The 24,872-nt window shown below is 39.5% G+C and overlaps 1 protein-coding gene across 2 annotated transcripts in view; it reads left to right on the plus strand.

Annotated features, from left to right (window-relative positions):
- Window positions 1–4,718: 4,718 nt before the first annotated feature.
- The window catches only part of LOC309805147 (transcription factor SOX-30-like), a 33,161-nt gene continuing 13,007 nt past the window's right edge, over window positions 4,719–24,872 (plus strand). The window contains exons 1-4 of one of the 2 annotated variants that reach the window (XM_082622978.1): window positions 4,719–5,754; window positions 7,989–8,228; window positions 9,422–9,601; window positions 15,544–16,042. In XM_082622978.1, coding sequence (XP_082479104.1) covers window positions 4,785–5,754; window positions 7,989–8,228; window positions 9,422–9,601; window positions 15,544–16,042 — 1,889 coding nt within the window. In that variant the 5' untranslated portion in view covers window positions 4,719–4,784. The remainder of the gene's footprint in view (window positions 5,755–7,988; window positions 8,229–9,421; window positions 9,602–15,543; window positions 16,043–24,872) is intronic. The other variant, XM_082622979.1, reaches the window with a different exon arrangement.

The raw sequence follows: 24,872 nt of genomic DNA on the forward strand, positions 1-24,872 counted from the left end.
TCAAATCATTTGCAACTGTGTAAATTTAAAATGAAAAAATTTAGATGTGAATTTAAAAAAAAAGCATTTGATAAAATGCAACAAACATTCATGATAAGGCTCTCAACAAACTAGGAAAGAAGAGAAAGAAACATCTTTAATTTGATAAAAAGGCAGCTACATAAAACCTACAACTAACATCACCCTTAAAGATAAAAGACATTGCTTTTCCCCTGACACTAGGTACAAAGCAAAGATGTCCACTCTCACCACTTGTATTCCACACTAGACCGGAGCTTCTAGGCAGTGCAGTAAGGCAATGAATACAAAATCAATACATAACCAACTAGAAATGAAATTAAGAAAACAATTACATTCATAACAGCATCAAAAATTAAAGTATTTAGAATGAAGTTAACAAAAGAAGTGCAGAACTGTACACTGAATATTATACAACATTGTCAAGAAAAATTAAAGACTGAAATAAATGGACATATATTCCATGGCTGCAAACTGACTCAATATTGCTTAGAAGTCCATTTTTCCAAAACTGATCTATAGATCCAGTGCAGGCTACCTAAATTAGCAGGCCTGTTTTTGGTGAAAATTGATAAGCTGATACTAAAATTTATATGAAAATCTAAAGGATCAAGACTAGCGAACATGATTTTGAAAAAGAGCTAAGTTTGAGAACTTATATGACATAATCCCCAAATTTACCATAAAGATATAGTAATCAAGACAATGTGGTATTAGCATAAAGACAGACATAGATCAGAGGAACCGAACAGAGTTCAGAAATAAAGCCATGCATATATTGTCAATTAATTTTCAACAAAAGTATTAAAGTAATTCAATGGGAAAAGGATAGTTTTTTCAGCAAATGGTACTGAAACAACTGTAGGGTGTTAGGTAAGGAACTAGTTCTTTCTTTGCATAAAAATTAACTTGAAATGGATCATAGCGCTAAATGTAAGAACTAAAACGAAACTCTTCTAGAGAAAATCACAAGAGAAAAATCTTTAATCTTAGGTTAGGCAATGATTTCTTAAATATAATCAACGGCATATTGACAAATTAGACTTCATCAAAGGTAAAAATGTTGCTCTTCAGAAGACAGCAAAAAAAAAAACAGAACAAAAAGACAAGCCACAGACTGGAAGAAAATATTTGTAATACATATATCTAATAAAGAACTTATATCCAGAATATATTAAGAATCCTTAAAAATCAAAAATAAGGAAATCAACAACACAATCTAAATAATAGGCAAAAGAAACTTCAACAGAACTAGGCAATAAAGATTTATGAGGGGCTTCCCTGGTGGCGCAGTGGTTGAGAGTCTGCCTGCCGATGCAGGGGACACGGGTTCGTGCCCCGGTCCCAGAAGATCCCACATGCCGTGGAGCGGCTGGGCCTGTGAGCCATGGCCGCTGAGCCTGCGCGTCCGGAGCCTGTGCTCCGCAACGGGAGAGGCCACAGCAGTGAGAGGCCTGCATACCACACACACACACAAAAAAATTTATGAATAGCAACTAAGCACATGAAGAGATGCTCAACATTATTATTCACTGTGAATTATTATTCACTGTTTTAAAACACAATTATTTACTATTATATACTACTACTATAATATATTCTATATATACTATATAGAATGGGTAAAATTTAAAAGGCATTTGACAGCAAATATTGGAGAAGAGGTAGAGAAACTGGGACCCTCATATGTTGTAGGTGGAAATGTAAGATGATACATTTTGCAAAGCAGTTTGGCAGTTTTGTAAAATGTTGTACATACACTTACCACATAACCTAGTAAGTCTGCTCCTAGGTGCCTACCCAAGTGAGATGCAAACCTATGTCCCCACAAATATTTATACATGAATGGGCATCATATTCATAGCAGCCAAAACCTAGAAATAATCCAAATGCTCATCAGCCTGTCAATGGATAAACAAAATGAGTGGGAGACATCTTACAATAAAATATCCCTGAATAATTAGGTATTTCCATACTATGGAATACTACGCTGTAATAAAATAAAGAACTACTGATACATTAAACTTGGATGAACCTCAAAAACATTATGCTAAATTAAAGAAGCCAGACATATAAGCCTACACATTATTTGATTCGATTTATATGAAATTTCTAGAAAAGGCAAAATTATAGAGACAGAAAGCATATAAGCGGTTGTTTGGGGTTGAAGGTGGGAGCATATATTGACTGCAAACGGGAACAAGAGGACTTTTTGAGTTACCTTACCCCAACTTTTTTGAGTTTTTGAAAATGTTCTGAAACTGGATTGTAGTGATGGTTACACAACTTTAAATATTTATTAAAAACACATCAAATTGTACATTTAATTGTAAACATTATATATAAATCACACCTCAGTAAAACTGTTTTTTGTTTTTTAAAAAAGATTGCTTTCTGCTTAAAATATACTCCCCGTATACTATTTGCACTGCTACCACAGAGGACTGACACATCACGTGCTTTGAATTACTCATTCAGATTGGAATATGTATTAGTCTTGCACAAAATCAACACTACCGTGATTTATTCCTCTGCATCTTTCACTAGCCTTTGTTTTGTCAGTGGTTCTCAAAATGTGGTTCAGGGACTGACTCAGAGTGTCTGCTAGGTTAACACTACTTTCATAATAATTCTTAGACAATATTTGCCTTTTTTCATACTCTCATGAGTGTACAGTGAAGCTTTCTAGAGCCTATATGGCATGAATTACAACAAACTGAATGCAGAAGCAGCCGTGAGAATCCAACTTTTTTTTTCAACTAAGTAAGACAGTAGATCCACAATTCCACTCTTCTAATTTGGGGGAAAACATAGTTTTATCATAATAATGTGTTATGTTAATATGTAATGGGTTTATTATAGATACTTAAAATGAATTGATAACTATTCATTAATGAATGAATTAAATGAATTGATAACTATAACTAGTCCTGTTTTTATTTATTATATGGCAAATGTTGACAGATAAAACCACATAAATAAAAGCTCTTTGAAATCTTCAATCATTTTTGTGAATATAAAGGGTTCCTGAGATAAAAATTGGAGAACCACTGCCCTTGACTATCTGCCAGTTGTAAGAACTCCTATTTGCCACATTTGACAACAAGGCATTAGAGAGTTGGGTCAGGTCTTCTTTGAGAGCTAACTTGTTCTGGTGGCAAAAAATGATCTGCTTCAAGATAAATCTATAGCTTTTAATCAGGACATCACTTAGAAATGTAACAAATGTTAATACAAGATTTCTTCTTTCTCTTGGTGATATTTAATGGAAACAAACACAATACAGTACTAGTAAAAGGAGAGGCATAAGCACACGAAGGACTTGAAGCAATGCCTAGCATAAAAGTAAGCCCTTAATATAGGTAGTGATTATTACTATTTTATTATCAGACTACGACAGTCTTTATTCATTCAACAGGTATTTATTGAATGTCTACTATACGCCAGGCTCTATGGTTGGCATTGGAGATTTACAAAACACAGTCGGCCCTCAAGGAGTATAAGTAAAGTGGAGGAGGCAGCAGAATAATGCCATAAAGAAATATGTAAGTACGAATTGTGGTAAGAACTTTAAAAGAGGTGATAGAGGTACGAGTCCATAAAGGAGATTTGACCTGATTTTCAGAGTCAGAGAGCACGTCTTTGAGGAAGTACTAGTTGAGGTGCAATTCCGAATAGGAGCAGGAGGTGTTAAGGAGACACAAGGGAGAAATACAAGTGAGGGCATATTCAAACATCTTTGAAGTAGGAGAAAGAATGAGGAGACGCAGTGTAGCTAAAGCTGGGGCTAGAGTGGTAAATAGGAGAACTACAGCCCACGCTATTTGGGGCCTTACGGACCTTGCCAAGACCTTAAACCTTTACTGCGTGGCCTGAGAAGATTTTTTTTGGAGAGAGGGTGTGGGAGGACTAGATTTGTATTTTTCAAAGATTCTTGGCAACTGGAGCGTAGTGGGACAAAAGCGAAAAGCAGGGAGACTATTTACAGAGCTATAGCAGTATCCAGGTGAAAGATGATGTAAGAGCAGAACAGAGTAATGGCAGGAGAAACGGAAAGAGGTGGATGAATTTGGGATGTATTTTGCAAGCAGGGCCCACAGGAGTGGTGATAAATGAAAAGTTTAGCACAGTAATGGCCAAGTCGAACACTCTTCCCAGCAAGATCAGCTAAGGGGGTTATTGAGAAGTTGCAAAATTTGCCTTCTTTTCCCTTGGCACAAATCCAAAGACCCCGGTGAGGGTCAGGGCCCACGGGGTATTCTGGAATTGCAAACCGCTCGTTCAAGGCAGGTATCTCCAGCTCTTGTGAAGAACTCACACGGCTTTATCTCCTGGAGGTCAGTGGCGGGGAACCGCTCTGTTTCCTGGGCAACGCCATTGTCGTGCGCTCCAGACGGGGGAGGGGTAACTAAGGACAACGGCCGGTAGAGAACTCCGAAAGAGAGGGAGAGTCACAGGGGGAAAATGGGCAGCACGTGCCGCGGACCCGGCCGTAGCGGGTGATTCGAGGGCTCGGTACCAGGGGTGCGTGGAGGGCGGGAGGAGCAGGAGAACGTGCCTGTGATTGGCGGGCCGGGGGGGCGGTTACCAAGTCGCTTGTGGTTGGGCGAGGCCAAGACCAAGGGCTGCTTTATGAACCGCGTAGGGTTCTGGGTAGCAAAAGCCTTGGAAGGCTCTTAACTGAAAAGGGGAGGGGAGAAGGTTGCCAACAAACGGCTGAGCTCACGATCAGGGCCGGGACCGGGCCGGGGCGTCCCCCTGCCCCCATGGAGAGAGCCAGGCCGGAGCCGCCGCCTCAGCTGCGCCAACTGCCGCGGGCGAAAGCCCCGCGCCCGCTGCGCCCCGCTCGGCGGCCGGTGCCTGTCGAGGGCGCCTCTTTCCGGGCAGCGGCCGCGGGGCCCTCTGCGTCGCCGCCCGCCCCGTGCGCGGCCGCCATTGCGACCGTAGCCTCGTCGTGCGGGGAGGCTCCGGCGTCGGGCGTACAGCCCGCGGCACGGCGGGTACTGCAGGTGAACCCGGAGCAGGTGTTACTGCTGCCGCCTGGGCCACCACTGCCTCAGGCCCGGGAGGAAGGCACAGCCGCCTCTGCCGCGGAGGCGCGGCTGCTGCAGCCGAGGCCCGAGCTGCTACTTCTGCTGCCGCCGCCGCCGCCGCCCCTGGCGTCCGAGGGTGCCCCCTGCAGGCCTCAGTTGCACCCTGTGCAGCCCCTGCCGGTGCACGTTAAGGCAGAGAAGCAGGAGCCGGACCCCAGCTCGGATCCGTCAGTGGGACCTCGGAGGGCCGTCAAGGCGGGCCCTAAGGCTTCCATGGCGGCGAAGGCGGGAGGCCCCGGGCCGGCCCTCGACAGCCCTCGATGGGACGAGAAGGGCAAGTTGGAGGAGGAGGAGGAGGTCATGAGCTACACGGCGACGAAGGAGCCTGAGAGACTCCGCGAGGACTCCAGGCTCGGCACAGCGCCCGCTTCCAGTGGCCTGGTCCATGGCAGCCAGGATGTCATCCTGACCCAGCCGTCCATTGCCTTTGGGCCGCACCAGCAAGACCTCAAGATCCCTTTGACTCTTCACACCGTGCCCCCTGGGACCCGGATCCAGTTTCAGGGGCCTCCACCTTCAGAGCTGATACGATTGACCAAGGTCCCCTTGACACCAGTGCCTATTAAAATGCAGTCCTTACTGGAGCCTTCTGTAAAAATTGAAACCAAAGGTGTCCCGCTCACCGTGCTTCCCTCAGATGCAGGTATTATCAGACGGCAGGGGAATCATCTGGTTTTCAAACTTCGTCTATTGCCCCGTAGCTGACATGTCAGCTGTTGAGAAGCATAAACTAGAAAAATAAAATAATGGGTTCAGGGCAAAGTCTGCAAAGGTATCACTTCTGACTTGTACATATACCAGTAAAATACGCTAACACGTTCAAGATTCCCAAACATTAAAAATAATAATTTTTTTAAGGCCCAGTGAAGGATGAGATTTAGATGTGACTAATGTTTATACACAAAAATAGAAATAGTCTTGCTAGATAACACAAAGCCCTCAGTTTATATGCTACAGATAATCAACATTTTAAAATATTGTATTATATAGCAGCTCAGTATTTTTACATGTGTCAAGAAACAAGAAAAAATAGTGTTTAATGAAAAAATAAACAGGAAAGTTTATACTGGATATAGAGGTGATTTATCTTCTTTAAAAATGAAGAGTAAACATTTTCTAGGAGAAAACAGTACATAATTAATTGTAATGGTATTCTAAAAGCTAAGGACTTATAGAAATATAGAAAATGAAAACACTGTAGAATAAGTTGTTTTCAAAGAAATGACCACAGTTACAGTAGTAACAGTTACAAGTAGATATTTTATTTCTATCTGTTATTTCCAAATATATAGCCAGAAAATTCTTATTTTAAGATTTAATTCAGACAGAATACTATGGCAGTAAATGTCAATGGAAAGTCATATTAATCTTCAGTTCATATCTTCATTGACTTTTATCTTTATTGTTTTCTTATTTTCTTTACTGATTCTTCCTCCCCACCCCACCCTCTTGCTTTTGTTTTTTCTAAAATTTTATTGGAGTATAGTTGCTTTACAATATTGTGTTAGTTTCTGCTGTACAACAGAGTGAATCAGCTATACGTATACATATATGCCCTCTTTTTCGGATTTCCTTCCTATTTAGGTCACCACAGAGCACTGAGTAGAGTTCCCTGTGCTATACAGTAGGTTCTCATTAGTTATCTGTTTTACACATAGTAGTGTGTATATGTCAATCCCAGTCTCCCAGTTCATCCCACCCTCCCCTTCCCCTGGTGGTACCCATATGTTTGTTCTCTCTACATCTGTGTCTCTATTTCTGCTTTGCAAATAAGTTCATCTGTTCCCCATCCTCTTGCTTTTTATCGTCAGTAAGTTTTAAACTTTGTTTCCATTTTCTAAAGGAGAGAAAGGGGAAGCTTTCTCTATAATACTTATTTCATCGTTTGTGCATTTTAAAATTTTATATATCAAGTAACCCTAAAATAAAGAGAAACAGTATATGAAGTTTATAGGCAGTGGTTTTTTTTTTTTTTTTTTTTTTTTGCGGTACGCGGGCCTCTCACTGTTGTGGCCTCTCCCGTTGCGGAGCACAGGCTCCGGAAGCGCAGGCTCAGCGGCCATGGCTCACGGGCCCAGCCGCTCTGCGGCATGTGGGACTTCTTGGACCGGGGCACGAACCCGCGTCCCCTGCATCGGCAGGCGGACTCTCAACCACTGCGCCACCAGGGAAGCCCCTAGGCAGTGGTTTTTGATGAATTATGTGAGAGATGTGAATTTAAACAACTTCCTTTATTGTAATTTCAGGTGTGTCTGTGACTTTCAAGAAGTCACCTTTCTTATTTTCCTCTTATTTTTTCTCCTGGGACATGGAACTAGTGTTAGTGACCCACCTTGGCAGGTGCTTCACCTTCCTAACGAAATATAAATAATATAGTGTATTAATATTATAAGTATTTTTGCTTGAATGGGCACTCCAGTGGCATGTAAATGAATTCCTTTAAACATTTAGGGTACACCCACCTAGTGCTAGGATTATAGTCATTAATAAGTCATAATTCCTGTCCCTTAGTAATAGAATATTTTAATGGGAAATAAACTAAATGTTAATTATTGTTAGAGATATTAATATAGCTCAAAGAAGTAGTAAGCCAGCAGTTTACTTTGTCTTCAACATTATTACTTCCACAGTATCTTCAACAATATTATTCTTTTTGAGGAAGAGAAGAGTCTTTCTAAGCCACAGCTTAGAATGCTGAGTTCAGGGATTATGAGGAATTCTGGAAGGCTGGCAGTTCCTTGGCTATATTGAAGTGTATATTTTCTCCAGATATTTAAAAAGTAAATATAGATGGAAGTGCACTTCACTTTAAAATTGTGTGTGTGTGTGTGTGTGTGTGTGGCACATTAATTTAGTCTCTTAATTTTTGTCATGTAGGAATACCAGATACTCCCTTCAGTGAGGACAGAAATGGTCATGTGAAGCGACCCATGAATGCATTTATGGTTTGGGCAAGGATCCACCGGCAAGCACTAGCCAAAGCTAACCCAGCAGCCAACAATGCAGAAATCAGTGTCCAGCTCGGGTTAGAGTGGAACAAACTTAGTGAAGAACAAAAGAAACCCTATTATGATGAAGCACAAAAGATTAAAGAAAAGCACAGAGAGGAATTTCCTGGTAATCAAATGAAATGAACAAAGCCTCTTTCTAATTTCTTTAAATTTATTTAGGTAAAGAATAGGTTAGGTTGAGACTGAAAGACAAAAATGTCATTTTTTTCTAATCTGATATGTACAATAGAGAAAATACTGGCTAATATTACAGTAATGATTTAATTGATACTGGGCATAAGTTTCCTTAAACAGAACAAAGTAGAGGGATATCTGGTCTCATATTTGCCAACTAATGCAAACCTGGGGACAAACAGTTTTACTGTCGTTTTGATTAAATATATAAATATAAACGTAATGAAGGTAAAGCTCCAGAGTTCTAGGCTATAATTTTTCAAATATGCTAGAAAATGAAGTTCAAATCAGAGCAACAGAGAAAATATGCAGGGCACGCTGCAGGCATTAACACCATGCTCCATTTTAATATTATATGGTTATCAGAATATAGTGCTGCCTTCTGATTGATAAATTTATCCCCATCATGATGTAGTTTGAAAGAAATTCTGATTCTCTCCCCAGCAGTGAGGACATTGATATTAAGCTTGGTAAAAGCACAGTGTATGGCCAACATATTGTGCTTGGTGGGAAAAGAATAACTATTTTTCTAAAGTAGTGCCAGAAAGGTTCTAGGGGGGAATCGTCAGAGCAGCGGTTGCAGGGAACCAGTGATTCTCTTGGTTATACAGTGGCTTACAACTGCCCTAACTCCACTTTTCTGAGTTTGGAAGGAAATTGGGTGGTTTGTGGACTTGGAGACTGCCAAGTCTAAGAGAGTGACTCTTCCCGAAGAAGGCATAAAAATAGTGACTGGTCATTAGTAACCACTTCATCGTAAGATATAGATAATTGTGTCTTATAGAAAGTGAGGAAACAGGAGGAGACAAACAGTATCTTACTGGGGCATTGTTTTATGTGTAGAGGAATAGCTTTGGGATTCAAACTCAGTGCCTTTAATGTTGATTTTACTATAAATTCATTATGTGTCTTTGGATAAAAGACATTTGCCCTTTCTCTTCCTTTGAATTATGGCCATATGGATATATATGCTAAAATGCACAGAAATGGTATCATAGAGCTGGAAAAGATACTTTAGACAATTAAGACTTAGAAGTGTTTTGGACTTTTAATGTGAAAAGAACTACTTAAAGGCTAAATAGGATCTATATGTTCAAATTAAAAATAGTTCACCTTCTTCTCTAGGTTGGATTTATCAACCTCGTTCAGGGAAGCGCAAACGCTTCCCTCTAAGTGTTTCCAATGTACTTTCTGGTAGCACACAGTATATCATCTCTGCAAATCCAACAACAGTTTATCCTTATTGCTCACCTACCTCCTCTGTGGTAATTCCCAGCCTACAGAACACCATCACTCATTCAGTTGGTGAGTTGGTTTTATTGTAGATTACAAATTTTTAAATGTCTGTGTGATGATTTTACCTCTTAACTTGAAATATTGTTTCTGTTAGCTTAAGAGTTTAGAACAACAATGTTAAGAAAAAAAGCAAGAATAGAGTGAAAACATTAAATCAGGGAAAGAAAGATTTCAGTAGACATCAAAGCCCTTGGTTTGCTAGAGTAGCAAATATTCTATGTCAGACCTTTTAAGCAAATCAGGATGAGTCCATAGATTATGCAGATAATGCAGGAAATGACTGAGGTAATTCAATAGGAAATAGGAATGTGTTTTTACTATTAGCATAAAAGAATGCCTTGCTGATGGGGTATGAGGCATCCTGTCCTGGAATATAGTAATGGTGACTGATCTCTTATGACCATTTTTTTTTTTTTTTTGCTGTCCTAGAAAAGCAATGGAAGTAATCTATCTTCTACCAGATATTTCGTTCATTACATTGTCTTTCCCTAAATGTCTCCTCTATTATCAGTTCTTCACAACATTCCTGTCTTTTGCTTTTAAGAACCCAAAATTGAGAATCTAGTGTCTTAAGAACTTGTTATAGGTCTATCCATCATTAGTTTGTTCTTCCAGAGCGTATTTTAGTCATCTCTTAGGCAGAGCTTTGTACGTTCACTACTTGCTATCACTTGTCCTGAAACTACTGTTCTTTCCAGTTTCTACCTCCTCATATCTATGTGCTGAGAGGTTTAGATATCTTGAAAATTAACTTATTAGGATCTTAGGCATTTTCAGTTTTTTCCCTGTGTATCATTGTAGCAATGGATACCAACAAAGCCACATTCAGGGTATCTAGGCTCAAGGCAAGGAAAGCTGATCCTATCACCCTGTTCTCTCCCAGAACAGGCAGGCACTTTCAGCCTTTGCTATTTGGTAGTATCTCTTTTAATCCTGTATTTCAATCTAGGCTTAATTGTGCTTTTTTTTAACTTACCTTGTTTTATCTGTTATTTATAATTTACACTTTTATCATCTGTTTCTTCTCTTTACCCCTTTTTCTAAGACCCCTCTTCCATGTCATTCTATCCACAGTTAAATGCTGTATGTTTTCTCTCCCCAGAAATATATTTATCAGTGTTCTTACTTGAGGCAGCTGACAGTTTTATACAACATATTAATTTTATGCAATTCTGAGCAAAGATTTGGGGAGATGGAAAGTGGTAGAGCTCTTACATCCATGATGCTTTATTTAAGTATGAGAAGCAGAATTATAGGAAACATTTCAGAGCCATATACAAGTAATCAAATCTAAGGATAATGATCTTTTGTTTGCTTTTTTCTTTTTAAATTTCTCTTATTTCTAGTAATATGTAGTATCAGTAAAGATTTAATTCTTGGATCTCAAATGATTAAAAAAATCGTTATCTTTTAAGTATAAAATTTGAGAATTATTTTCCCAGATATATAAAGTTATATGTATAATAATTATGATATATATATATATATATATATATATATATATATATATAATAGTTACGATGAGATTTATTGGCTGCTCTGCTGCCCAATCATACAACTTTTGAAATATGTTCTTTTAGTTTGTACTCATCAGCTTGGCATTATATTACTTGGAGGAGTTGTTATCAGTTGCAAATTTGGAAATTTCACTATATATTTTATATTCTAAATCATTTATAAAACTGTTAAATAAGAACAAATTATAGCACAAACCCCTAAGAGAATCTGCTTTTAATCACTTATTACCTACAGATACAAATTTTTACACCATCCCTTTTTTTGTTTCTTTCAACTAATTTTATATTCTAAACATAAAGTCATGGTAATTGTGTTTTTCAAACTTGTTTTGTTTATTCCCATGGAAGAAAGATATCAAGTTATTGAGGAGTGAGGTATAATTTATCTCTTATCAGCAAAAAATTTGCTCTCATTTTTCCTAGCAACCTTTATACACTAATATATTGTATAGATTTCATCAGCTTTTCAAGTGTAGAAAATAGACTCACTAAACTATAGTTCTCAAGTTCACTACTTCCAGTAACAAGTTCACTACTTCCAATAACTTGGAAAATGCTCTGGCATAGCATTTTTGGCAGGAGACCATTTGTATTTACTTCATCTAATATCTTCTCAGTTCTAACTTTGAGTTTCTCTAAAGTTCTTCAGTGAATGCCACCTAAGATCTTGTGATATTGTGATCTTGTGAGCTTGTCTCCTAATTCTAGTTTCTGAAAGTACTTACAGCCGGATAGTCCAGAATACTTTTTAGATACTTTCTTTTATCATATGTCTTTGATGCCAGTTATGCCAGCATTTTCATTTTACATTAAGTGATCAAATTTATTTATTTTAAAGGATTCTGGAAGTTTGGTAGAAGCTATATTTATTTTAGCCTGGCTTTTAAATGTCAGTTTTATATATTTAGGAATTTTCTGGTGAGATTATTTCAGTTTCTACATTTTATTTCTCAAACCTGAAATGCGTTTTCCTTATTACATCTAAACTCAGTTGACATCATTCACTCTTCTGAATTCATACGTTTTCTCTAAATTTTTACTTTAAAAATGTTTACTACTATTATAATTTTTTTGGTTGTAAACATGTGATGTGATTTTGGTTTACCCATCTATTCTTATTTAACAGAAATAGAACAAAAAAACACCCTCCAACATTCTGATACTGTTATTATAATGCAAAAAAATCTGGTCTTGTCCCTGACTTAAGATCAGTTTTAGCAAAGTTTTATATCCATAAGAAACAAAGATATGGCTTGAAAATTCCTTGAAAAGTGATGTAGCTCATTATTGTAGGTTTTCTTATGAGGCAAGGAAGGTGGAATCTTATGGTTCAAACTATAGTAAGTCTTCTTAGGTTCCTCATTACCATTTCTGTCCCCAAAGTCCCATCTTTCTTAGCAGTTGTCTAACTGTCCTTCCCAAGTCTCCATTTCCCATCTCTGTCTCTATGTCTGCCTCTTACTCTATTTCTCTCTGTCCTCTCCTCCTCTCTCTGCCTCTGTTTCTCTCTCCTCAGCCATATGCCCATCCTCCTGTTCTTCTTTCTACCTCTATACAACTTTTTCTTGTAGAGAAATTTGGTCTGTCCTCAGTTTATGCCATTCTCTACTCCTTCCTGTTCATCCCAGTCACACAACAAAAGCCTGGCTGCATCCTTCATCCATTCAACACAGGCAGAAGAGTCTTCCTCTTTAGGAGTGGGTGGGAGAGATTTGCCAGAATTGTTGAAAGTTATTAATAACTTTAAATTTTTTCTTTTGTTCTTATCATATTGTACTATAGATCTAAAATTCTGCTCTGTAGCTCATGTAACAAGTAGATAATGCTAGCTGCTTCAACACTCATCTAAACATAACGGTTTAAACAGAATCATGGTTTATGTTTTTACACATGTAAAGTCCAAAATAAGTATTTCTGGCTTTCTTCCAAGGGATTCATGGACACAGTTTTCTTCTACCCTATGGCTCTCCCATCTTTGATATGTAGCATCCAAGTGTGCATGACCTGCGGAAGGGAAAAGAGCATGGAGGATCATGCATGAGAGTTTTTTATGGGCCAGTTTCAGAAGTGGTGCATATCACTTCTTCTTACATTCCATTGGTTAGCCTGAGCCACAGGTACACTCCTAACTGCAAGGGAGGCTGAGAAATGTAACCTAGCTGTATGCTAGAAGGAGAGAAACCAGGTGACTGGCTGGTCTTTTCCATACTTTATCTACAGTGTGATACCTTAGATCTCTGCCTGTTCCACAAGTCTTCCGTATTCACTGACAGTTTATCAGTGATGACTAGGTGTTGCAGACTTTAACCTCTTGTTTGGCAACATAAATTTTGACATTTAGGACATCTTCATCATACTACCATATAACTCTCTATGCATCTGATTTATCTGATTTTTTACCTCAGGCCAAAATGGTGCTTGACACATGTAAGTTGCTTAGTGAATATTTGTTTAGTTAAATGAATGCATGATTTTATCACCTCACGCCTCACTGGTACCCCTTATTTTATAAAAAATATCTTTGGTAGAAAAGAACATTTGTATCAGCTAAAAGATGAGTCCCTTCCTTCTTCAATAACTGAAATAATATCATTGTTCTCTATGGCTCCTATAATTTTTGTTTCCTTTGCCTAAAATGACCATACTTCTTTCCTGAGGACTAAGAGCCTCTTGTACTGTACAGGGAAAAGAAATCTGCGTCAGAGGTAGATTTTAGGAGCAGATGTCTTGAGTGCAGTGATAATTCAGTGAATAAAACTGAGAGATTTTACAGGTCAGCCTGGCTTCATAGTTGCATAGAGAAGGAGATTTCCCTTATACCAGATGAGTGGTAGAGGTTCTGTCAGCTATAGGTTTATTTGTTAGTTTGTTTTTTCTTTCATCTAGTCATACCTTTCTTAACTATTATTAACAAAGTTCTGTGCCAGGTAATGGGGATACAAAGATGAATTAAACTGTTCCTGCTCTTGAGCTCCCAGTTTTGTGATTGTGGTAAGGGTGGCAGACCTGCAAATTTACACTATTTTATGATATGTGATAGATTTATAGGTTCTGAGGGAACCTGAAGAGGGCAATTATGTTTGACTAATCAGGAAAGGCCTAAGGCCTGTGCCTCACAGATTGGAGGGCTCGTCCATGTAACCCCATTAACTGAGAATCAGTACAGCTTCATCTACACCCTGCTGCTGTGTTGCCTCTACTTCACTGGGTCAGCAGCCAACTTGAAACAGATATACCCCTTAATTCCCTACCTCCAGGTTTAAGGGGGAGGAGGGGTAGTTATTTGACTTATCTGGAGAGAAGGAAGGAGAGGAAGGTGTTACCTGGCCAAGGCTGAGAGAAGATTCACAATCCTTTTGGCCTCTGACGGAAACATTTCTAACCACAGGGTCTGTTCTTGGACTGCATCTTCTATATTAACAGAGACCTAACTGCATTGAAATAAACTAGATCATGAATCTATTGCTTTGGCTTCTCTCTGTATCTCTGTGGAAAAGTTAAGTTAAATTTAGGCTAAGTGTGTCATTTGGATAACTCAGCAACTCGGTCAGCAGTCCTCTCTTCTTCAGGATCAAAAAGATCAAATATATGATTATTTCACTTGCCTCTAAAAATTCTGCTATATCCATCATGCCCTGCTGCGATAATATTCCTTTCTTATCTGTCACAAATTGCTGACCTATGGCAAGTCTTAGTCTCACTTTGGAATTTCCTTACGTATTCATATTGAATGCAATAAAGCAAAATAATTTGACCGATTGTTTCTTTAGTTTTTTTGCAATTAAAAAATTAAATGTCATTTATAATTTAGTTTAATATAGAGAAGTATACCAAATAAAAGAAAAATGACCCATACCACTATGATGAAACCTCTATTAATATGTAAAATAAAATTGATATACTTAGAGAACAGAAAATTCAAATAGTACCAATAGGTATAAAATGAAAGTCTGGCGTCCCACGGCACTGCCCCCTCTTCCAGATGACCACCTTTAAAAAGTAACCACTATCAGTAGTTTCATATTATTACTTTTAGAAACATTTATATATCTGTACCAGCATTTGTGTGTATTTGTCTTTCACTCAATCACTCAATCATTTTATTCATTTATTTATTCATCCAAAAAATATTTTTTAAGGGCCTATTCTGTGCCAGGCAGAATGTTGAGGCCTGGGGATACAGTAGTGAGCAAAACAGAAAAGGTCTCTCCTCTTATGGCACTTAGAATCTAGGTGGGAAAGAGAGACAAGAATGTAAAATAAATAAACAAGATGGCTTCAGTTTGTTCAAGATGCTAAAATAGAGTGGTGATGTTCTTAGGTAAGGTGGTTAGTGAAGGCTTCTGGTTGTGCAGTTTATTAAGTTCTGCTGAAAAAAGAAAAATATGCAGTGACTCGGTTCATGCCTGACCCATGCTATTTTTATTTCCAAAGGTGAAGCTCCACCTGCCATCCAGCTGCCCACACCTGCCGTCCAGTGCCCAAGCCCCATCTCACTTTTCCAGCCGAGCATCTCCAGTACTGCCCAGGTGGCTGTCCAGGCTCCAAGTTTGCCCCTCTGTCCACCACTCCCACCCCTTTGGGAGGGCTTTGCTGGGCCCTCCCAAACAGACACTCATCAGCTGCATTCTGGAGCCAGTCACTCTGTGAAGAGACCCACTCCTGTCTCTCTGGAGAGCACCAGCAGGATTCCAACTAGTGCAAGTACTGCCCACGCCAGATTTGCAGCCTCTCCCATCCAACCTCCCAAGGAATATCCCAGTGTCTCCACTTATCCCAGAAGTGCTCCAATCCCCCAAGCTCCTCCTATTCCACTCTCAGATGTCTGCCAGCCCCCTCCCCTCGTCCATGCAGCCACATTATTTGGGACCCCACCGCGATTCTCTTTTCATCACCCTTACTTCCTACCTGGACCTCACTACTTCCCATCAAGGTAAGTGAACAATTTATTTCCTTTCACCTAAAACTACTTATAGCTAATGAATTTTTATCTCTGAAGGCCTCTCTTATTTACTGAAAAAGGAACTTCCTCATTACTGCTTGGGATCTATATAATTTAGATTAGTGACTAAATAGGGGCCAAGCAGTTAACATAAATACATGGAGGGGCCAGATGAGGACTGGGGAAGCCAAGGAGAGTGCACGCCCCATCTTATGGGGCAGCTGCTACTCAGTTCCAGCCTACTGTTGCCGCATGAGAATACAGGCGCCAGTGTTGTCAGATCTGATTTTTCTCTTGAAAAAATAATCAGTTATATGTGACCTTAAGATCATTTAGTCAAACCCCCTTATTGTATAGAGGTGTGGTTCTGAAACTTTCATATATATATATATATAAACCACATGTGATCTTGTTAAAATGAAGACTCTGAGTCAGCAGGTCTGGGGTACAGTAGTTTCCTATACTGAGTTATAGTAAGCCTTATGTTCTGCATGTCTAACAAGCTCCCAAGTGATGTCAGTTCTGCTGATTGTGGACCACACTTTGAGTAGCAGGGATATAGAGAGCACTTGATCTAAGAGGTTAAATGACTTGTCTGAAGTTATATGCCCTCTCAGTGCCCTTTTTAACAAACCAAAACGTTTCTTATGTAAATTACCAGTAAAGGAATTTATTTTCACAGGGAAGTATCTAGGGAAAAGAAATTTGTAACTTTTCATTTTGGAGTGATAGAATTTAACTTCTTTGCAAGCATTCTAATAGAGTGGCATTAACCTCTAGTCCTCAGTTGCTGTTAAGTGTGTAGACAGAGATGGTTTCTGTTGAGAATGGAGTGTTACATGTTTAACACAATCTTTTATGGTTACTTACTTAGAAAGTAAAACTACTCCCCACTTGGGTACCAAGGCCTCAAAGAACTTTCGAGGTATATATTATGTTGCTTCAATTCATAATGAGATTGCTTGCTTTCAAGTCCTTAGCCCAGAACTGGAAGAAAATGGAACTAGGGGATCAGATGAGGAGAAAGGGAGATTTTGCTATTTGTTGTTTGTTTTGTTTTTCCCAATAGGCTCTTCTTTAATAGCTTTCAGAAGTCTTTTAGTTCAAGAAATCAAACTTCAAGAGACTCCTAAGGCCAGGGGTTGATAATCTCTTCTCATTGCTATTTCCTAGGATCTGTTGTTATAGGAATTTTAGAGAATTTTACAGTGTTTTTGTTAGTTATAGGAAGAGTGCTAAGGACATAGCTGGAATTTAATAAATGAGTAGGTTTGAGAAGATCAGCCTTAGTTAGAACCTCGAGGTCCAAGAGCTAAAACTGCGGAAATTTTGTCTTTGTTACATAATTCATTTTGTAATACAGGAAAGACTTAGACAGTATTTACTCACATTCAAGGAGAAAAAGAGGCATCTAGAACAGGTTGTGTACCACAATCTCACTCTAGTTGTTACTGTTTTTTCTTTTTAGCATTTTGAGAACTTGGCATTTTTATCTGTAATTCTCACAACAATCCTTTGTTTTAGGCATAGTAATCCCTTTACTTTTTCAGATAAAGAAACTGATCAGCTGTTAAATAGCTTTGTTAAGGTCACACAACTAGTAAATGGCAGAGCCAGTAGTCAAACTTAGATGTGCTGTCCGGATTTTGAATTCCATGTTTGTTTTTTTCACTGTATCAGTAAGGCTTCTCAATATAATGGCTTCTCTTGATTGGTAGCTGTTAGTTGCTAGCAGAGAATCACATGGAAAATACATACTGTATTTTTGAATGGAAAAATCATGTAGTCAAGTAGACTTTTGGGCAGGAAATGTTTCCTTATATAATAAATAGATAAAATCATAGGAAATTTATCTTCCTTACTCATGACAAGACTTACGGGATTTAGCTGTTAATGTACAAATCATCTGATTGTTTAAAGAACATTTTGAAAAGAAACTCTGAAAAGTATGTCCTTAGAAGACAGAAACTATGCCTTTATCTTTACTACCATTATTGCTAATTAATAATAATGCTATTAAAGGAACCAAATGAAGTGAGTTGGTAGTTTTATACTGAATTTTATTTCATGTAAGAATGTCAAACAAGTACATCAGCTATAAACAATAAGTTGCTCCTAACTTCTACCTGTATGTGTGTGATGATAATTTTCCCAAGGATATGGATGATCTTATTTATGCTTGTTTAGGTAGTATATTTCAGTAAAATCCAGCCTGGCTAAATAACAAAATTAATTGATTTCCTCTCAATTTTTCTATTGTCTCTTCTCCCAACTAATAATAGATTCTTCTATAAAGAATAATTCCTCCCTAACCTAATCCATTGATGTGGATCCATTGATGTGGATCCATGATCTAATCCATTATTCAACCATTTCAATACTGTAATTGTAATGACTTTTGACATATATATTAAATATATACCAAATATACATATTTGATCTTTTGCCCTGTGTATCTAGAGTAAAAATCAAGGAGGTTAGGCAGTTTAATCAAGGAGTCACTTTATGAAACAGATGGACACTTAGAAGTGCTGATTCCTAGCTTTGAGGGCTAATATCCTCCTGCCTTCAAATATTAACCATCTTCATACTGTGCTTATTGAGACACTCTCTTTCTGTACTACATTAATTTCTTCTTGTTTTTTAAAATTAATTAATTAATTAATTTTTTTTTTGGCTGTGTCGGGTCTTCGTTTCCGTGCAAGGGCTTTCTCTAGTTGCGGCGAGCGGGGGCCACTCTTCATCGCGGTGCATGGGCCTCTCACTGTCGCGGCCTCTCTTGTTGCGGAGCACAAACTCCAGACGTGCAGGCTCAGAAGTTGTGGCTCACGGGCCCAGTTGCTCCACGGCATGTGGGATCTTCCCAGACCAGGGCTCGAACCCGTGTCCCCTGCATTGGCAGGCAGACTCTCAACCACTGCGCCACCAGGGAAGCCACACCTTTTCTTCTACTCCTCCGCCTTCTGTAGTGTTTATACTTTCATATGCACAAGAGATATCTGGGATCTTCATTCTCTTGGCCATTGAGTAAATAAATGTGTTCAAAAAGTGTATTGCAGGGGCTTCTCTGGTGGCACACTGGTTAAGAATCTGCCTGCCAAGGCAGGGGACACAGGTTCGAGGCCTGGTCCAAGGAGATCCCACATGCCATGGAGCAACTAAGCCAGTGCGCCACAACTACTGAGCCTGTGCTCTTAGCCCGAGAGCCACAACCACTGAGCCCACGTGCCACAACTACTGAAGCCTGCGCGCCTAGAGCCTGTGCTCCGCAACAAGAGGAGCCACCACAATGAGAAGCCCGCACACCGCAATGAAGAGTAGCCCCCGCTCGCCGTAACTAGAGAAATCCCGCACGCAGCAACAAAGACCCAATGCAGCCAGAAATATAAACAAATAAATAAATTAATTTTAAAAAAGTGTATTGCAGTTAGGGATATAGAAAAGATACGAATGATAACGGGGAATTTATTAGCTTGAAATGTATAAAAAATATAATCAGACATAGCTATATCTATGTATCTATTAAGGAAAGTAAGTCCAAAGAATTCTAAATTTGTGGGATTATATAGCATCTTAACTGTAAAATTTTAGACCAACAGATCAAAAGTTAAAAGCAATTATCCTTAACCCTTGTTTGGTTTGTCGACCTATTTAAGAATTTAATTGAAGTTTTGGACCTATTTTCTGTAATAATGCACATCTACATACATATACGATATTTTGCCTAATCCTTATGGAGGATAGAATTTATAGTCGCCAAACATGATAGATTTAGCTAATATGGAATACCTTCTGCTGTAACTATCTATAAATGTTGAATTTAAATATGAACAATTTAACACCTAGCTGCAATCACAAGAAAGAAAAATAAATCCCCCTTTGTCAAAATGACAAACGAGCTGAAAACTAGTACAGTGGTCCTGGGGGTAGTTTGCAGATTCAGATAGTCTCAGCATTTATAAACTTGGGTTTTAATGCCTACATAAGGAGAGGATGTGAGGTCATGACTCTGCTCAAGGTGAGGAACTGAAATTAAAACCTCTTCATAAAGCTAAAACGCTAGAGGACTTCCCTGGTGGCACAGTGGTTAAGAATCCGCCTGCCAATGCAGGGGACACGGGTTTGATCCCTGGTCCGGGAAGATCCCACATGCTGCAGAGGAACTAAGCCCGTGCACCATATCTACTGAGCCTGCGTTCTAGAGCCCACAAGCCACAACGACTGAGCCCACACGCCACAACTACTGAAGCCTGTGTGCCTAGAGCCCATGCTCCGTAACAAGAGAAGCCACTACAACGAGCAGCCCATGCACTGCAATGAAGAGTAGCCCCTGCTTGCCACAACTAAAGAAAGCCTGCACACAGCAATGAAGACCCAATGCAGGCAAAATAAATAAATAACTTTAAAAAAATGGTAAGACCCTAGAAAGGCCTCTCAACCTTGATAAAGTAATAGAAGATTTTTATCATTGACCCAGAGAAAGCACAAAGGAAACTTGTTTTTATTCAGGGCTATATATGGAAAAAAGTCTTCTGTTAGAAATCAAAACCCTAGATTATACTGCACACTGGTTGAGAATCTGAAATCAACCTATCCACTTGATAAACTGAGAAGTTAGGGATTTCCCTGGAGGTCCAGTGGTAAAGAATCCACCTTACAATGCAGGGGATGTGGGTTCGATCCCTGGTCAGGGAACTAAGATCCCACATGCTGTGGGGCAACTAAGCCCACATGCCACAACTACTGAGCTCACATGCCTCAACTAGAGAGCCCATGTGCCACAAAGTACAGAGCCCATGTGCTCTGAAACCTGCGTGCCACAGCTACAGAGCACACATGCCCTGGAGCCTGTGCACTACAACTAGAAAAGAGAAAAAACCCACACACCACAACTAGAGAGACGCCCGTGCGCCACAACGAAAGATCCCTCATGCCTCAACAAAGATCCCACGTGCCACAAATAAGACCCAACGCAGCCCCCCCATAAAATAAATATTAAAAATAATAAAAAAAATAAACTGAGAAATGAACACAGAAATTAGTTCTTGGATGACTTACCTGGGACAACTATTGTAGAGGAACACTTCCACCATTCAAGCCACTTGGAATTTCCAAAGGGAGAAAATTGTTATTAAAGGTGAGCTTTAGAAAATTACGGAACACAAGGAAAGTATTCATTAAGAACAAGAGTCAGTAGATGCTACAAATAGGAGAAATAACACCCCAAGAATTTGAAATAACTGAAATTCAGGGAGAGACTAAAAATCAATATTTCAAATGTTTAAAGAGGACTTCTGTACCAGCCAAGATGCAATATAAGGAACTGTATCTACCCTCATCTGAAATGATAAAAAAACAGACAAAATATATGAACATATGGTTTTCAAGACACTATTTACCAGGCAATGAATATGAAGATCCCTGAGAGACAGAAAATAAATGAGGTAAGCCTTGCAATCTAACCAGCTTACTGACCTGGAAACCGTGGCACAGGGAGGAGAAACACAAGCAGATCCTTGCAGACTCCCTGAGTTGAGGAGATGGAGCTAAGAGGCCAGTGAAACCAAGTCAGTTAGAATTCTCAGGATAGAGTACTGGAGAGAAGAAAGCTGCACAGTGCAAGAACTCTGGATCTCTGCATAGGTTCCATCTTGAGTATTCAGCTGAATACTGATCAGTGTATGCCTGTGAGGAAAATTACCCAAGGCTAGTGGAAAAACTACTTGAAAAATCAGAGACACCAGTTCCCAGCAATCACACCAGGCTGGAAATCGTTCCTGTTCTCACCAAACAGATTGGAAAACCTTGATGGGGTATTAAATACTTACAGAGTCTTGTTTCAGCTAGGCCTAGACTAAAACTTTTTAATCAACTTTTATCTAAAAAATTTTATCTAAAAATTCTTAAGATCTGAAATGATCAAACTGTCTTCAAGTAATTAACTGCATCCAAAACAAAGCTCAAGGATATTAATAGAAATAGTATGATTAAAACGATAAGTGAGAGGGAGTTTCATTTCTGGGTTGGCAGCATAAGGAGCTCTGTGAAGCTGTTCCCAAGCAAACAAGCGTACCTGGTGAAAACTGTTTTTAAAAACTAACCACTTAAATTCTCTGGGCAGTGTCCTAAGGGCATACAGCAAATGAAGAAACATTTATTCAAGAAAACATCCTAAAACTTGGTGAGAACAGCAAGAGTCTATGACCCTTGAGCCATGACAAATACCATCCCTCACTCCCACCATCAGTTCATCTGGATGGAATGCCAACTCTGGGTGGGTATGGCCAAGAAGGTAGCTCTCACTCCCCTCAGCTCCTAATCAAGGGATACAATATCTTACAGAGAATGGTAGCATTTCTCATCCTCTCCAGCACTTGAGTTAAAGAAACTAAGTTGATGGTGAGTGTGACCAAGAGGTTGGGGGTTCCTTTTCTTCGCTCAGCCCCTAGTAACAGGTTAGCCACTCAACTCTAAGGATGACAGGCAGAGAATACTGTAACCCTGAACATGCTTGACCCAGGTCACTTGTAGAAGAGATGTTCTATGCTGGCAGAGGCAAGCCAAGAAGACCAGAGATTTTGCCATAAGAACAGAGAGCTCAGAAGCTTTCCCCAAAAGGAATTTGACTTTATCTGAAACAGTGTGGGGAAGTTCAAGCCTAAGGACACTCTTGAAAACAATGAGGTTTTGGTGATAAGCAAATAAAAAGAGACTCCTTTTAATTGAGACCAAGAAGCTACTGTATGCCAGCTAGTACACCAAAGAGAACTAGGGAAAGAAACAGCAAAGAAGAGCCCTCCTGCAGTCAGAGCAAACCTCAAAGACTCCTCAAAATTTATCCCATCTGAATTTAATTGGGTCAGACTGTGGAACAATCTCTGCCCCAAGGCATTTCGAAAACATTAGAGCAATCAGCCAGCAATTAGTGGAATCTTAACAGCTGTATGTGATAGCAAATGAGTCAGAGAGCTTAACACAAAAATCAGGGAAGGAGATAGCCAAAGAGAGTCCTGCTAAAACCAATATCATCCTAGGGTGACTGTATTCATGTCCAAGTCTGTGCCCTCTAAGGAGTGACACTCAAGGTGCACACTACAGAGGAAAGAGACTTCACTAAAATAGTCTGTCCCTGGTGGTCCATTGGGTAAGACCCTGTGCTCCCAATGCAGGGGGCCTGGGTTCGATCCCTGTTCTGGGAACTAGATCCCGCTTGCATGCCACAACTAAGAGTCTGCATGCTGCAACTAAGAAGTCTGCATGCCTCAAGCAAGACCCGGTATAGCCAAAATAAATAAACAAACAAATAAATAAATATTTTTAAAAATATAAAATAGTCTAGTCAAGTCAGTAAACAAAAAACAAGCAAAAAAAACAAAAAAAGTAGCCCTGGAGAAGTGAAAGAGAGTCATTGTCCAGAGTTCCTACAGTATATTACGTAAAATGTCCAGAGTTCAACCAAAAATTATGACATGCAGAGAAACAGGAAAGCACAATTTGTACATGGGGGAGAAAAACAGGCAAAAGAAACTACCTGTGGTAGGGCCCAGATTTCAAATTTGACAAAGGCTTCCAAGCCATTATAAATATATTCAAACAATTAAAGGAAACCATTTTTAAAGAAGTAAAGGAAGTTATGATGATGATGTCTCTTCATAGAGATACTATCAATAAAGACATAGAAATTATAAAAACAGCCAAATGGAAATTCTGGAGTTGAAAAGTACAATAACCAAAATGATAAATTCACTAGAGGGGTTCAACAGTAAAATTGAACGGACACAAGAATGAATCAGAAAACTTGAAAATAGACTGGTAGTGATTTTACAATCTGAAGAACAGAGTGGAAAAAGAATGAAGAAAAATGAACAGAGCCTCAGAACACAGTCATCATTAAGTGTACCAGTGTATCTATAAAAGGAGTATCAGAAGGAGAAAGGAGAGAAGAAGAAGCAGAAGAAAGTATTTGAAGACCTAATAGCTGAAAACTTCCCAGATTTGATGAAAAATATTACACATTTAAGAAATTTAATGAATTATGAGTAGCGTAAAAGCCAAGAGATCCGGGCCTCCCTGGTGGCGCAGTGGTTGAGAGTCCGCCTGCCGATGCAGGGGATACGGGTTCGTGCCCCGGTCTGGGAGGATCCCATATGCCGCGGAGCGGCTGGGCCCGTGAGCCATGGCCGCTGAGCCTGCGCATCCGGAGCCTGTGCTCCGCAACGGGAGAGGCCACAACAGTGAGAGGCCCGCGTACGGAAAAAAAAAAAAAAAAAAAAAAAAAAAAAAGCCAAGAGATCCACAGTGAGACACATCATATTAAACACACATAGTATAGACACATCATAGTAAAATACTGAAATCCAAAGCCAAAGCCAAAGAGAAAATCAAAGTGAGAGAGAGACAGACAGACAGACACTCATCAATAAAATGAACACCTGACATCCCATGAGAAACAATGGAGGCCAGAATACATATTTGAAGTACTGAAAACAACCTGTCAACTTACATTTAGTGAAGCCATGTTTTAAAAATGAAGCCAGGGCTTCCCTAGTGGCGCAGTGGTTGAGAGTCCGCCTGCCGATGCAGGAGACATGGGTTCGTGCCCCGGTCCGGGAGGATCCCACATGCCGCAGAGAGGCTGGGCCCGTGAGCCATGGCCACTGAGCCTGTGCGTCCGGAGCCTGTGCTCTGCAATGGGAGAGGCCGCAACAGTGAGAGGCCCGCATACTGAAAAAAAAAAAAAAAAATGAAGCCAAAGTAAAGACATTCTCAGATAATCCAAATCTGAGATTGCTAGCACACTTGCATTGTGAGAAATACTGAA

Source organism: Mesoplodon mirus (genome assembly GCF_964341445.2).
Source record: "Mesoplodon mirus genome assembly, chromosome: 5".
Taxonomy (NCBI): Eukaryota; Metazoa; Chordata; class Mammalia; order Artiodactyla; family Ziphiidae; genus Mesoplodon; species Mesoplodon mirus.